This window comes from Aplysia californica, unplaced genomic scaffold (assembly GCF_000002075.1).
Source record: "Aplysia californica isolate F4 #8 unplaced genomic scaffold, AplCal3.0 scaffold01249, whole genome shotgun sequence".
Lineage (NCBI taxonomy): Eukaryota > Metazoa > Mollusca > Gastropoda > Aplysiida > Aplysiidae > Aplysia > Aplysia californica.
Genome location: NW_004798519.1, coordinates 79,103 through 94,288, shown reverse-complemented (window position 1 = coordinate 94,288; position 15,186 = coordinate 79,103). Strand labels below are relative to the sequence as shown.

The 15,186-nt window shown below is 40.9% G+C and overlaps 1 protein-coding gene across 1 annotated transcript in view; it reads right to left on the bottom strand.

Annotated features, from left to right (window-relative positions):
* LOC101858593 (protein scribble homolog) overlaps positions 1 to 15,186 on the bottom strand; it is a gene marked incomplete at its 5' end in the record, with an annotated part of 97,722 nt that overhangs the window by 3,862 nt on the left and 78,674 nt on the right. The window contains 5 exon segments of the mRNA XM_035973463.1: positions 119 to 261; positions 3,886 to 4,038; positions 7,189 to 7,291; positions 12,378 to 12,434; positions 13,042 to 13,147. Of these exon segments, the coding sequence (XP_035829356.1) occupies positions 119 to 261; positions 3,886 to 4,038; positions 7,189 to 7,291; positions 12,378 to 12,434; positions 13,042 to 13,147 (562 nt within the window).

The window sequence follows — 15,186 nt, the reverse complement described above, 5'->3', positions numbered from 1 at the left end:
CCCTCCCATGTTAATATCCCCCCTTTGGGAATGGACTAAAGACACTTCAGTCAGTGGCACCGCCCTGGACATGTCCTGCTGACTGCACACAGAACAAAACACACAAACAAACACACACCTGCAAAAGCTATATCAACTGCATGCAGAGCTGACGCGTTTGCGCGGGTGCCGGAGGTGGTAGAGGGCTCACCTCGAGACATCTCCTGGGCCTTGGCGATGACTGCCTGGGCTTGAACCGCATCGGCCTCCAGACTCTTCATCCTGGGGAGGTGGAGGTGAGTCAATACAACATGTACCGTGGTGGTGGTAGTGGTGTTTCAGATGTGTATCAGGTTTGTTCAGGTGATTCTCTGTCTGTGTGTGTGTGTGTGTGTGTGTGTGTGTGTGTGTGTGTGTGTGTGTGTGAGAGAGAAAGAGAGAGAGAGAGAGAGAGAGCCTAATGTCTGTCATGGCATTTGTAGCCTCCCTTATGAGAATGAAGTTTATCCACCCAAAACGCTTCAAGAAAATCCGTTTTTTGTCTCTCCAGTCAAATTTGAACTACATGACTTACCATAGTTTACTTGGCGGCCCTCAAATTTATTTTCCCAAAAGTGGAAAGGTCATAGCACTAATAGGTCTTCCTGTTTCATGTGCTCAGATAGACGCCTATATTCCTACAACACACAACTCCAGTACAAAGTTGCCAACTTAAAACACACACACAAAAACCCCCCCAACCCCAAACAGGTTCCACCCATGTGGCTGGTCAAGATGATGAGCATTGACTTAGTAATACCCTTTTTACTCAATTTTACTCAAACACCATGATCATTCTCATATCCGGCCAAGAAAGTTCATAATTTTACTCAAACATCATGATCATTCTCATATCCGGCCAAGAAAGTTCATAATTTTACTCAAACATCATGATCATTCTCATATTCAGCCTAGAAATTCCATAATTTTACCCAAACATCATGATCATTCTTATATCCAGCCTAGAAAATTCATAATTTTACTCAAACATCATGGTCATTCTCATATCCAGCCTAGAAAGTTCACAATTTTACTCCAACATCATGATCATTCTCATATCCAGCCTAAAAAGTTCACAATTTTACTAAACATCATGATCATTCTCATATCCAGCCTAGAAAGTTCATAATTTTACTCAAACATTAGCAAGCCTGGGAGGAGCAATACTTCTAGAAAACAGAGGTTATATTTTTTGGGGGGACACAAAAACAGACTTCTGTACTTTAGACACTCAAAATTGTATCGAATGTTTGTTTTTATATTAGTTTTTACTTTTTTTTTTTTTTTTTTTTGGGGGGGGGGGGGGGGATATAAGCTTCTGGTTACATTTCATTTAAACACACAAAAAACTCATTGAAATTGGTAAGTAGTATTCACCAGACTAGCACTGAACCGCCTTGTAAACTAAATTAAAGCAACAACTCCCCAAAGCAATAACAACATAAAAATATACTTCTGCTCACAAAGCACAGCAATGCCATGTAGGTACAGTGGTACATAATCTACAGCTACACATCTAAGACAAAGGAGATCTATAAGTATTCATTCAAAGACTTTTGTCATTTTTCGCTTTTGAAAAGCAAGCAGATAGGGCAGAAACACAAAACAGTCGAACCTCCTGAGTAAACGGTCACCTCTCCTTATCGGGGTCACCTGTCCCAACACTTCATTCATTATAATGGTCATTTTTGTCTCTGAGAGACCGTCATTGATAGGTTGTTTTTAGTTTTTTTAGTTTTAGTAAGAGTTTTACGACATTTGCAACACAATGAGGTCATATAAGTGCCGAAGGTTAGAGGTGTTACAAGAGAGTAACAAACACAAAAAAGAAGGAGGGGAGATAAGGACGATAGATGTTTGATAGGAAAGAAGGAGCAAACCACACCAGAGCACCCGCCAACCACCCACCGGATAGGTTCGACTGTACATTATGATAAAATAGTGCAATCACGTGGCATGCTTATCAAAACTTAGGCAGAGGCATGACAACGCTACTGTCAAAAGCAATGACATCTATTTTTTTTTAAAACCAAACAAAAAACATGGAAACACTCAGTGTGAAAATAAATTACAAACAGGGAAAATTATGTCTACGAGCACACAGCAAGCTATCTTAGCCAGCAAGCAAAATGATGATGATGATGATGAAGATGTCAGCAAGGCCAAATCCACCTACATACACCTACAACAGACACAGCATAATACAGGACAATCTAATTAATTTTTTATTTAACCCTATCCGTACGCCATGTTTTACTATTGTATCCATACGACGTGGGGAACTCTGTGCCACCACTTAACCCTATCCGTACGTCGTGTTTTACTATCGTATCCATACGACATGGGGAACTCTGTGCCACCACTTTCCAAAGAGGAAATTTACTCGTTAATCCGATCCGTACCCTTTGCATAGCAGTCTGTCAAAATGATATTTTGAGAACTACTGAAAGTTTCAAAGAGATCTTCGTACTAGAAGTATTCTAAAACATGAAAAATACAACCCCGGGGGAACAAAATGATCCCCAGGGTATACGGATAGAGTTAAGAGCAAAAATAGATGTTTCCCACCCAATCGCGACACATTTGAGATAATCTATGAAACAGGCTGCTTGGACACTGCCCGTCATGACCAACCCAGGCAGAGAGGGACACAACGTTTCAGCAGAAAGACCGAGAAATCTCCCCACGAGGAAATCAACTCTTTTTAATTTTAGTAAGAGATTTACTGCACTTGCAACACAATAAGGTCATAAAAGTGCCGAAGATTAGAGGTGTTACAAGAGAGTAACAAACACAAAAAAGAAGGAGAGATAAGGACGATAGATGTTTGATAGGAACGAAGAATCAAACCACACCAGAGCACCCGCCAATCACCCCCTTCCACCTGTATAAAACAACCACTTTTCTCCCGCACAAAGAGTGGGGGTTGACGTCTGTCTTGGACAAATTCGTCTGCGACCATACGTGCTCAGGATATATTACCAACAGAAGCTCCACCCAGCACACACACACACACACACACACACACACACACACACACACACACAGAGGCAGAAGGAACACGGTATAGCCAGCTACACAGAGCACATCACCTACACTCAACCAGCATTCAACTACACACAGCCTGACCCCCATCAAAGCAAGAAAGCAACACACTTCTAACCGTTCCTTTTTTCCCCTTCTACTTTCACATCCATAATTCCACAGGGGAGAAAATATTTTCAAAAGTTTCAAAAATTTCCATTCAGAAGACCAAAAAAAAAATTTAAAAATTCCTGAACTCCAAAAACATTTCAGATATCTCCTTTACTTGTGCTACTCCAGGGCTTTGGGGGAAAAAAGTGGAAACTGAAATTCAATGAAATCTTAACCGCTAAAGACAACTCCCTTTTAAAAAAATAAATGTATTGCAGCAAAAAGCTTCCAAGCACTCAGGGGATATTGTGGCAGAGAATCAATAAGGAAGGGTCAGGGAGAAGAATCATTAAAACTACGCTGGAAGCCCTCTTATTGATTAAAAAAAAGGATATAAATAAAAATGGAAATGCAGAAATAAATGGGTTTAAGAAACAGTTCTGTACTTCGAAGCAAAATTTGCATGTTTATATAAAAAAAATAGTTGGTAAAGAGGGTCAGTTTGATATACAAGTTCAAAAGTATAAAATGATGAAACAAAAGTCGTTAACTGTGCCCATAGCATTGGATTACGAATATTAATAATATAAAAAATAATAATATATCAATAATAATACTATGATTTAAAAAATTATAATATATACACGAAACTAGTTTTGATAAATAAATGATAATTTTTTTTAAAAACGCCACCAAGTCTACGGGGTGCAGGTGAGGAGTAGAGGTTCAAACCTAGCTTTTCTCCAGGCCGCCCGTTTCTGGGCCTCTCGCTCCCGGGGAGAGAGCGACTCGTCCACCACGGCCGGGCGGCCACGACTACGGGGCCTCCGCTCCTCCGACACTACAACGCTTCTTACCACAGAGCCACTCGCTGATCTCGGGGGGCTACTAAAAAAAAGGGGGGGGGGGGGGGGGTAATGACATAAACTCTTGAGCTTGAGGGGGCAAAGAGAGGCACAGTGTGTGTATTTTTCCACCTCTACCGACATAATTTAGATCATTTAGTGGGCAGGCTTTGACGCAGGCTTTCACCATGCCTGACAGGATCAACCCGGGCTGAGACCCATACATCTGCTGCCCAGGCAGAAAAACTGAGGTGCCAGATAAAAATTCTCCCTACTCTGGAATCGAACTCCGGTCTCCAGCGACCGACTACAAAGAGCCTGAGCATTACACCACAGACGCTAATAACGTGTTCCAAAATGACCACACAGATAGACAGAGTGTGGGTACAGAGTGTGGAGACAGAGTGTGGGTACAGAAGAACGACTGACCAGTGACAACCTCCAAACAGAACAGGTACAATGGCAGACATACAGATATGCATTTCTTTAAACTTTACTCTCTCCGTTTAGATTTTAGTTTTAGTAGAGGTTTTACGGCGCTCGCAACTGCATAAGGTCATATGAGCGCCAGAAGATTAGAGGTGTTACAAGAGAGTAACCAACATATAGAAGAAGAAGGGGAGATAAGGATGATAGATGTTTGATAGGAAAGAAGAAGCAAACCATACCAATCACCTACTTCTCCGTTTATTTTTATTTTAGTTTGGAAAAAAAGAAGAGAAAAGCACATCGACACAATAATGGTCATATTCTAGTGACGACAGACAGATATAACAGAGAAAAAGAAAAGAAGTAGGAACAACCAAAAGCACCCTCCAACCACCCACGATGTGTGGTAGTCTTGGATGGGTTCAATTGTACTTAAAACAAAAACTTTTGGGTTTAAAAAAAAATGGAAACCAAAAAAACCCCACAGGGCGTCAGATTCTGAAGTGAAAGAAGCCCACCCCACAGACTGCATTCCATTCACAGGAGAAAAATCACAGACAATACTTCCATGTGGGGGCTGTCTTCATGCAACAAGACAAAAGTTATCACTGCACTTCCTCACATGACTTGATCAAACTGAATGAACAAGAATCAACACAAAATACGGACACACACACACGGAAACAAAACACACACGGAAACAAAACACACACAACAGAACGATCAAGGGCTATCCTAACTAACTGCACAACAGGTCATCCGTGTACAACAGTCAAAGCAAAGAAAGTAAAAAAAAAGCCTATAAAAATTAAAAGTATCAAATAAACACACACGCCCCCACACCCCTAAACAGCAACAACTTTTTAAAAAATTAATAAAATATTTAATCTGCCAAAAAGCCGTGACATCATCGCCTCGGAACTATTTTGTCCAAAGTGTACATAAGTGGTAAAAAGGTACAGGGTGATTAAAAAAACAACTTAACAACTTTTTTTCTAAATATCTCGCCCAAATGGTGTTCTACAAAGATGAAATTTGGAACAGATAAACTCCATTCAAAAGGAATTTGACATAAAATTCATACAGAAGAAACTTATTTTCAGAATGGAAAAAGCATATAAAAAAAAACCAGAAACGCAAAATGCGCCAATTTTTAAAAAAAGACTCTCGCAAGGAAAGTCATGAGACGATTGATTTTTGTCTTTTTTTCTCTATAACATTTAATTGTTCCAACCTTGTGACATCAAACAATATTTAACTTCTCTTAGGGAATTAAAGAACTAACATTTTTGTTCTGGAATTTCTAAAACAAACGCTCCACATGTCCTCCTTTGGACTCCAAACATCTTTTAACGCGTCGTTTGAAGTGCTCGATGACGGCAAAACACAGTGCCCGTGGAATGTTTCCCACTTCATCACGGATTGCTAGTTTCATAATTTCAATGTTTTCAAACTTGTTTTGAAATATCCTGTCCCTCAGATAGCCCCACAAGAAAAAGTTTGAAGGATTCAGGTCAGGAGAATGCGGAGCCCAAATGTGTTCACTTCTGCGACTGATCACATGATCTCCAAAGTGCTCAGCTAGCCATGTCATTGATCTGACAGAAACGTGTGTGCCGGTGTCTCCCCAGATCCGTCCATAATTTGTTACGACATTTTGTGGTAATGCGTACTGGAGCGTAGTGTAATAAAAGAGGACAAATGCAAAAAATGGGTTGTTTTTTTAATGCGCATTACACTTCAGAATTATTTAGTGGAATCATCTGAAATGAATATCAGTCAAATTCCTTTTGAATGAGGAATATTGTGTTCAAATTTGAAGATGAAAGCTTCAGTGTGGAGGAAAATATTTACGAAAAAAGTTATAAAGTTTTTTTTGGATCACCCTGTACTTTGGACAAAATAGTTCCGAGGCGACCACAGGTTAAAATCTTTGGACTAGGTCGCAATGCACAAACACAAAAATCTGCATTCTCTAACTAATGTGAAGTGATTCAAGCCTTCAAAAACACATCTCACATAGGCGGGAGGACTTGAAAGAACAAAAAAGAAAAAATGCAACACTACAGGCATTAGTTGTTACCTTTTGGAATCCAGACTGGATTAGCACAAAGGAGGGGAAGAAACCCACAAACTCTGAACATCCACAATAACGCTAAAGATGATCTGTTTATTTGCTGGTTCTGTCAGTTTGTTTTGTTTTTCTTATTAAGAAGAGAGACAGCCAAAGTGTAAGTGTGTACATGCACGCATACGTGCACGAGAGTGAGAGTGTGTGTGTGTTTTTTGTTTAAGTAAGAGTTTTACGGCACTTGCAACACAATAAGGTCATATAAGTGCCGAAGATTAGAGGTGTTACAAGAGAGTAACATACACAAAAAAAAGAGGGAAGGGCAGATAAGGACAATAGATGTCTGATAGGAACAAGAAGCAAACCACACCAGAGCACCCGCCAACCACCCACAGAGAGAGTGGGCGTGTTTGTGTGAGGGTATAAGTGCATGTATGTGTGTAAGCGTGCGTGTGTGAATGATTGTACGTGGGCATATGATATATACGTATAACGTAAAATGTGTGTGAGAGGCAAACAAAACAAAAAGTCCAGAAAAACCCAGCAGCAACGCCTCCTCCTCCCTCCCTCAATCAAACAGCCACCCAGACAGACAAACCAACAAACAACGCCTCCTCCTCCCTCCCTCAATCAAACAGCCACCCAGACAGACAAACCAACAAACAAACAACGACAGACAGGCAGGCTCACCTGGAGAGCAGCTGGTCCAGGTCCTGGTCTGGAGTGACGTCCCCTGCCCCACCTGCAACATAGGACAAGATCTCAGCCTGGGACATGCCGCCCACCTTCTTGGCTACACCCAGCCAGGGGCCATCGGAGCGTTTCCATGGTAACACACACATACACGGGCACACACATACACGTGCACACACACACACACGCACACGTGCACACACACACACACACACACACGCACACATACACGCGCATGCACATACACAGATCAATGAATCATTGCGATGCACAAATTGATGACAGTAGGGAGGAACCGATTTCCATATTATGTGCAGAATATGTAAAAACATGAACGAAAAAAAAAGACAAAAAATGGTCGACGGTTGCCAATAATTTCCCACGAATGTGTTGGCGGATGGACGGACAGACAGCAATTGTTGCAGAAATCACCAAACACGACCGACAAAGTGTTGTACAAATCATTGTAGGTGTTTTATAGCCCCATTGACACAATTTAGATTGTATTGGAGGCGGTCACAGCGGCGTGGCGATCATGACATGTCCGTGGACAGTGGAGCCAGCGTGTCACACAGAACAGCGTTGATGAATATACCAGTTCCAGACGAACCAACAAACAATGTCCACACGTAGTAAGTTAGCGAAGAGTTGATTTGACGACGGATGGCGTCCATATGTAGGTGTGATGGTGAGTTTGTGTTTCCAAAAGCAGGTGTTAGAATTTGAAGTTAGTGTCAGTCAACACGTAGTTTGTTAGCGAGTTTGTGTTGGAACGGTCGGCGTCCAAAAAGATGGCGTCATCGGGCGTGTCCCGGACAAGTCATCATGACGGCCAGACGTCAGCAGCAGCAGCAGACGTGGAGGCCACGGAGGTTAGTGAATGAGAGTGACAACAGACAGCGGAGGACGGCGGGGAGTGTCCCACGTAGAGGAGATGCCAGCCCAACGTGGAGAGGAGGCCGGCCAGTGAGGCAGCGTGGAGGAGGAGAGGGAGAGGAGGGGGAGGGAAAGCAGGAAAAAAAGCGAACGTTAGCATGACTAAGAAGTGACTTTAGTTTTAGTAAAAGTTCCTAAGTTTAGTTTAGTAAGAGTTTTACTGTGCTCGCATAAAGTTTTTACAGCACCTGTAAACCATAAAGTTTTACAGTACTTGAAACACATACAGGTTATATACCAGAAATAACTCACAGTAATACAAGTTTAAACTGAGGTAAAGCCAGATCAACTGGAATACAGTTACACCTGCTCTAACAACCACATTTCCTAGAAAAGAACCTGTACAAACGACCACTGGAAATATAGTTCATAGAAAACACAATCAATTCAAGTAATTCTTCGCTTATCAAACTGATTTTGATAGAGGACAATCATTTTTGTCTCCTACATGAAAATTTTAGAGGAAAAGAAGGGTGCAGGGAGATGTCTTTGCACAAAGAACTAAAGAAACATTTACAACATACAACAATTTCCTGAATTGATTCAATATAAATCTTTTTCAATTTATTTGATAGGAAAGAAGGAGCAAACCACACCAGAGAACCAGCCAACCATTGTAAAAATGAATTTGAAAAAGTCCTGAAACATATTCTGCTGCATATGAACTCTTAACCTGGGACTCTTTATAACAACTGATAGCATAGAGTGCTGGTGTTGTCTCACCAGATTGTAAAAAAAAATGATTTTAACAATTTGAACTAAAGTCATCACACTTGCATGACAATTGGAGAACAGAATAATTCTAGAAAGACAAACTATGGGAATCTCTATAAGGTAAAACCATAGATTTGTACTACAGTAACCTAGAACATGCACTCTGACCCCCGGTACACTACGTAGAGCACCGTTTGATCCACACAAAGAGGGAAGATGGGGAAAGTGCTGCACACATTTGTTTAAAGCGAGACTTGAGGTTTTGGCCTTCATTTTGGCGTACTAGCATGACCAAAGGCACCCACACTTCACAGCAAAGTCTTTGTGAAAAGTGAAGGGGCCACAGTCGGGACAGAGAGTGGCTCCTTTCCCCTTTGCTTTCATTTGGCTCAAATGGTGCTCTCCATATAAAACTGGAAACACGTCAGTGAGAAAGGTCTAGGGTATCCTTACACAAATCATCATAACACAGCTGAAGTGTATGGCACACACACAAGACATGCAGAAAAAAGTCGCAAAGGCAGCACAAAATCAGAAGAAGAAAAAACACTGAAGAAAAACCTAGGCGCCTTCACCTATAAGAATAAGAGAGAACACCCATGAGCTCAATGCGTCTACGAATGTGAACAGCTATGAGTAACATGTACACTTGAAAGACAATCTGATTAAGAACAGAGAATATTAACTTCTGAGAGTAACAAACAATATAACAAGACCCAGAGTTGTACAATTTGACATTTTATAAAAATTGTTTACAAACTGAATGGAACAGAGACGGGAAGAAAAGAAGTTTGTTAATCCTCCAAAATATCATCATCATAAAGGGCGAAATCTGAAACAGGCATCAGCCGTCATGGTTCGTCTTTTATTTCTTCACATGGATACCCTAAAAAAACCAACCTATATTATCCTGGTCTTTTCCAGTCCCCCATATGATAAGGCCTTCAGATGACTGGAGCGATAACAACATGTGGTTTTCACAGTAGGTTGCCCAGGGTCTAACCCTGCCTCATTTGCTATCAAATTTTTACCTAGAAATAACTTCTTTTTTTTAAAGACAGGCAAGCCGATGAAATGAATGTTTCCATAAAGAGAACAGAAGCCATTTGATAGAAGCTTAACTACACAGTTAAGTGCATACCAATTCAGTCTAGTCGTGAATTTCCCTGAATGCTCTCACAACTTGATGCTAATAGCCCCACCCCCTCAGCCTATTCTTCCCACATTACAGTCCGGACCACATGGGGACAAACACACAACTCCATCACTACTCTACCATTCAGTGAAGCAAGTTTCCCACAGGGGTATCACACTACATTTAAAAAGCATGCAAAGAATACAATCTCACATAGCTGCCAATTTCTCAAAATAGAACCCAAAAATTAGAGCCATGTTAGGGGTCAAGACGGCAGTAGCCAAGTCGTAAATAACCCGTCCCCTCCAAACTCTTCACACACACTTATCTGCATTCAATAGATTCGAGGTATTTCATACTCTTCACACACTTATCTGCATTCAATAAATTTGAGTTATTTCATACTCTTCACACAGTTATCTGCATTCAATAGATTTGAGCTATTTAAAACTCTTCACACAGTTATCTGCATTCAGTAGATCCAAGCTATTTCATAAAGAAGACCTTCAGCTAAAGTCTTTCCAAACTGATATATAGTCTTCATTCTCATTACTATTCACAAATTCTATCTTGAAAATCTATAGATTTTCTTCAGCATTGGCCATTTCACGAGGAACAATACTACAAAATAGAGAAAAAATATTTCTGACATAAAATAAACGTGACTTTATTACTGAGACCTTCATAAACGTGTCAAAGACACGGTTCACGTACTGGTTGGCAGCTATGCGATTTATCAATTAGAAAACCCCCCCAGCTAAACAAACAATGAATAAAGAGAGGTAACACAATGAGGAGCAAAGGAAAACCTCAACAGGGAATGTGCCTGAACCAACTCTACAGCCACTATCCTGGAACAAACGCTTTGATCTTGTTTCTTTTCTTGACCTCTGACTACCACAGAAAAGCCAACTAAAACAGATGCTGTCAGAACCAATACATGTTATCATATATGCTAATGTAGTTAACTCCAAGTTTTGAGAACCTACGGGCTTTTCCGTGTTTAAAGTAGTGCAAAGCGCATAGAGCTTGCTTTCGAGCGGGGTTATGCGCTATACAAATTCTATTTATTATTACTATTATTAAAATAAAGCTCAATAGTTAACATGGTAAGGGACACATCTACTACAGACTTTTGGGCTTCTTTATCATTATCATTATTCACAACAAATCTTGTCCCAAAAGTTCATCATTTTCCTTTTGCATTTGCAAGTTCATGAGGAGGAAAGCAAGAAACCCCCCCCCCCCCCCCCCACCTATTTTCTGACATGCAAAAGGAATTCGGTACTCAGATCCTCAAAAACAAATTAACTACTTTTAAAAATTATGATCAGAGTTGGCAGCCATGCAATAACAATCAAAGAGAACTGGAACAAAAGGCAACTACGTAGGAAAATCAACAAAAGAGGATGAGTGAGTCACAACTCTACATCTCTACAGGGGGGGAAGAATCAGAGGGCCAGGACCAGAAAAACTACAACAACAACATAATCAAAGAACACGAAGGAAAAAATTAACAAAAAAATAGGGGGGACACAATATCCACAATATCAGTAAGTGAACTGAAGACAACCAACTCTTGAGAAACGAAACGTTTGCCAAAGTAAGGTACGAAAAGTAAAGACCCAACGTGAACGACCACATTTACTGTGATAAGGAAAAATAAGAAATCAAAAATAACCAAAAATCCACTTTGACAAACCAACTAAATGACCACCACCCACCGACCACGCATCAAAACAACAAAGATGGCTGCGGTGGGGTGGACTAAAAAATATTTAAAAATAAACAACCACAGTAACCATGAACCAAACAGCCACCACTGACAAAGACTAAGACAGCCACTGGCTGCTGGCGAAAAAATTTAAATAATCAAAATCCATCGAGACCACAAAAACGTAACAACCACCACCACCACTGATCAAACACTACGACTACAAATGGCCGCGGCGGGGCAGGTGGAAAAAATTTTAATAACCAAAATCAACCGCAACCACAAAAACTAAACAACCACCGATCATCAAACACTACGACATCGAATAGCCGCTGAGGAAAAAATGAAAATAACCAAAATCCACAGCGACCACAAAAACGTAACAACTACCACTACTACATATCGACCAAACACTACGACAACCAATGGCCAAAGTGGGGCAGGTGGGAAAAAAAATTTTAAATAACGAAAATCCACCGTGACCATAAAAACTGAACAACCACGACCACCGATCATCAAACACTACGACAACGAAGAGCCGCGGTGGGGGAGGTGGAAAAAAATGAAAATAACCAAAATCCACTGCGACCACAAAAACATAACAACCACCACTACCACCATCGAACGATCAAACACTACAACAGCGAATGGCCGCGGCGTGGGGTGTGCTGAGGGTGGTTCTCCTACCTTCCTCCTGCCGCATAATGGCCAGCTCGTGCTCCGACAGGTAGCTGAACTGTTTCGCTACAGACGGGTGGGGGCGGGTTAGTTTGGCTTAGTTTTACAGCACTTGCAACACATTATGGTCATATAAGTGCCGAAGATTAGAGAGTAACAAACACAAAAAAGAAGTAGGGGAGATAGAGACGATAGGTTTTTTATAGGAAAGAAGGAGCAAACCACACCATAACATTACGGGGTTTGGGTTAGTCTTTGTACGAAAAAAATCAAGACACATACACACAGACACTCTCTCTCTCTCACTCTCTCTCACACACACACACACACACACACACACACACACACACACACACACAGAGTCTCACACACACACAGAGTCTCACACACACACAGAGTCTCACACACACACACAGAGTCACACACACACACACACACACACACACACACACACACACACACACACACACACACACACACACACACACACACACACACACACACACACACACACGAATTCAGTAAGAACACAATGGGCTGTTTATATCTTATGGTTGTATTTGTAAATTGCTCAGAACATGCATTCTTTCATCGGGGTTGAGCCGCATATAAATGTCATATATTATATTATTATTATCATTATTATTTTAGAACAATGGTGGTATGCACTCACCTGGCGGTTTGGAGGCGGGATTGTCGGGGTTCCCCTGCATCTCCTTCTCAAAATACTTCTGCTTCTCTCGGAAACTCATCTTCTCAATCTCCGCATTCGTGGCCGCCTGCAGGAGGGGAAGCAGATGAATTTTTTGTCTTAGTAAGAGCTTTACGGCACTTGCAATGCAATAAGGTCATATACAGATGTCGAAGATTAGAGGTGTTACAAGAGAGTAACAAACACAAAAAAGAAGGAGGGGAAATAAAGACGATAGATGTTTGATAGGAAAGAAGAAGCAAACCACACCAGAGCACCCACCAACCACCCACTGGTAAAAGTTTTGCGGCACTTGCAACACAATAAAGTCATACAAGTGCCGAAGATTAGAGGTGTTACAAGAGAGTAACAAACATAAAAAAAGAAGGAGGAAAGATCAGGACGATAGATGTTTGATAGGAAAGAAGGAGCAAACCACACCAGAGCACCCGCCAGCCACCCACAAGGCAGATGAATACAATGCTGTTGTTTTATTAAGTAGTTTTAAAAAGAGTTTTATAGCACTTTCAACACAAACAGGTCATATAACTGCTGAGGACTACAGGTGTTACAGGAGAGTAACATACACTAACAAGAAAAGGAGGGGAGATAAAGATGATAGGTGTTTGAAAGAAAAGAAGCAGCAAATCTTACCAGAGCACCCACCAACCACCCACTAAACACAAAGAATCAGACCTCTGAACAACAGTATAAAATGAGATAGAGACATAGATTGATTGATCAATCGAGATTGATTGATCAATCGAGAGAGAGAGAGAGAGAGAGAGAGAGAGAGAGAGAGAGAGAGAGAGAGAGACAGACAGACAGACAGACAGACAGACAGACAGCCAGACAGACAGACAGACAGACAGACAGACAGACAGACAGACAAAAAAAAACCCAGACAGACAAAAAAAAACAGACAGAAAAACAAACAGACAGAAAAACAAACAGACAGAAAAACAAACAACAGCAGAATGCAATAGACACAGTCTTATACTATAAGTAAACATACAATTAAAAAAACAAAAACAAAGAAACGTTCAATACCTAATATTCTTTTTTAAAATTAATCCACCCAAAAACAACCATAGTACCCAAATTCGGGGTCAGAGAAAATCAAGAGATAAACAGAATATGAACAGACAAGTAAGAAGACCCCCAGTGACACCCTCCAACCACTCTTATAATAATTTTTTTACAGGTACCTACCATTCTTTCCTTTACAATAATTTTTTTCCCTCCAAACAAAGCTCTAAAAATCACTGCTCTTCAAGGAAAACTTTGCCACAAAATGATATTCAGTCAGGGAATTATTAACGAGTTCAAAAAGCCCACAGGAGGAGAGTTGGAATCAATCAGCAATCAGCTGGCCCGGTGAGATTACTACAGACGACCCCGACCAACAGTAGGAACAACACAGATGTCTTGACTTTGACCGTGGGCTGTGCACTACCGCGACCAGACGGTCAGAACAATAGTCAGAGAATCTTCCAGAAAATGTCTTGACTTGCCTGTAGCACAAGCACTCTCTTTGTTTTAAGTGGTTTACGGCGCTCGCAACTGCATTAGATCATATGAACGCGGCGGGAAACATTAACACAATTTGTTCAGTTAGGAATTAATTTTGAATTTTGCCCGGGTGGCGGCCGAAGCCTACTATTATAGACTTTGGACCACCAAGGGATCTTTAGCTCGCTCAACTTGCACACAGAACCTCCGAAGTATTTTGCCCTTTATCTGAGAAGGCTAGGTGTTAGATCTTACCTACCATAAGATCAGGGGGTGGCTGCAAGACAGCAGTAAGAAGGAACCAAGGAGTGTCAGTAGAAAGGCTGCAGAAAAGTCAGAAGCCCAGAGAAAGTGAACACAAGCACTCTTTGACATAAACAAATAACACAAGTGATCAGAAAAATCCCGACGAACTCTATATAACTTTGTTACTAAATGATCCTTAGGGCTTTTTTTTTTATTGTAATAAAAATCGAACAAATTGAGTAAGAATTGAATGATATAGGATTTTTCATTCGCTACACACGCATAGAGATCAGCAAAGATGCAGGATTTCCGAATTTAACATCCATCTCCAAGAAAACCACGCAAAGCGGGTAGTAACAAAACAACCCA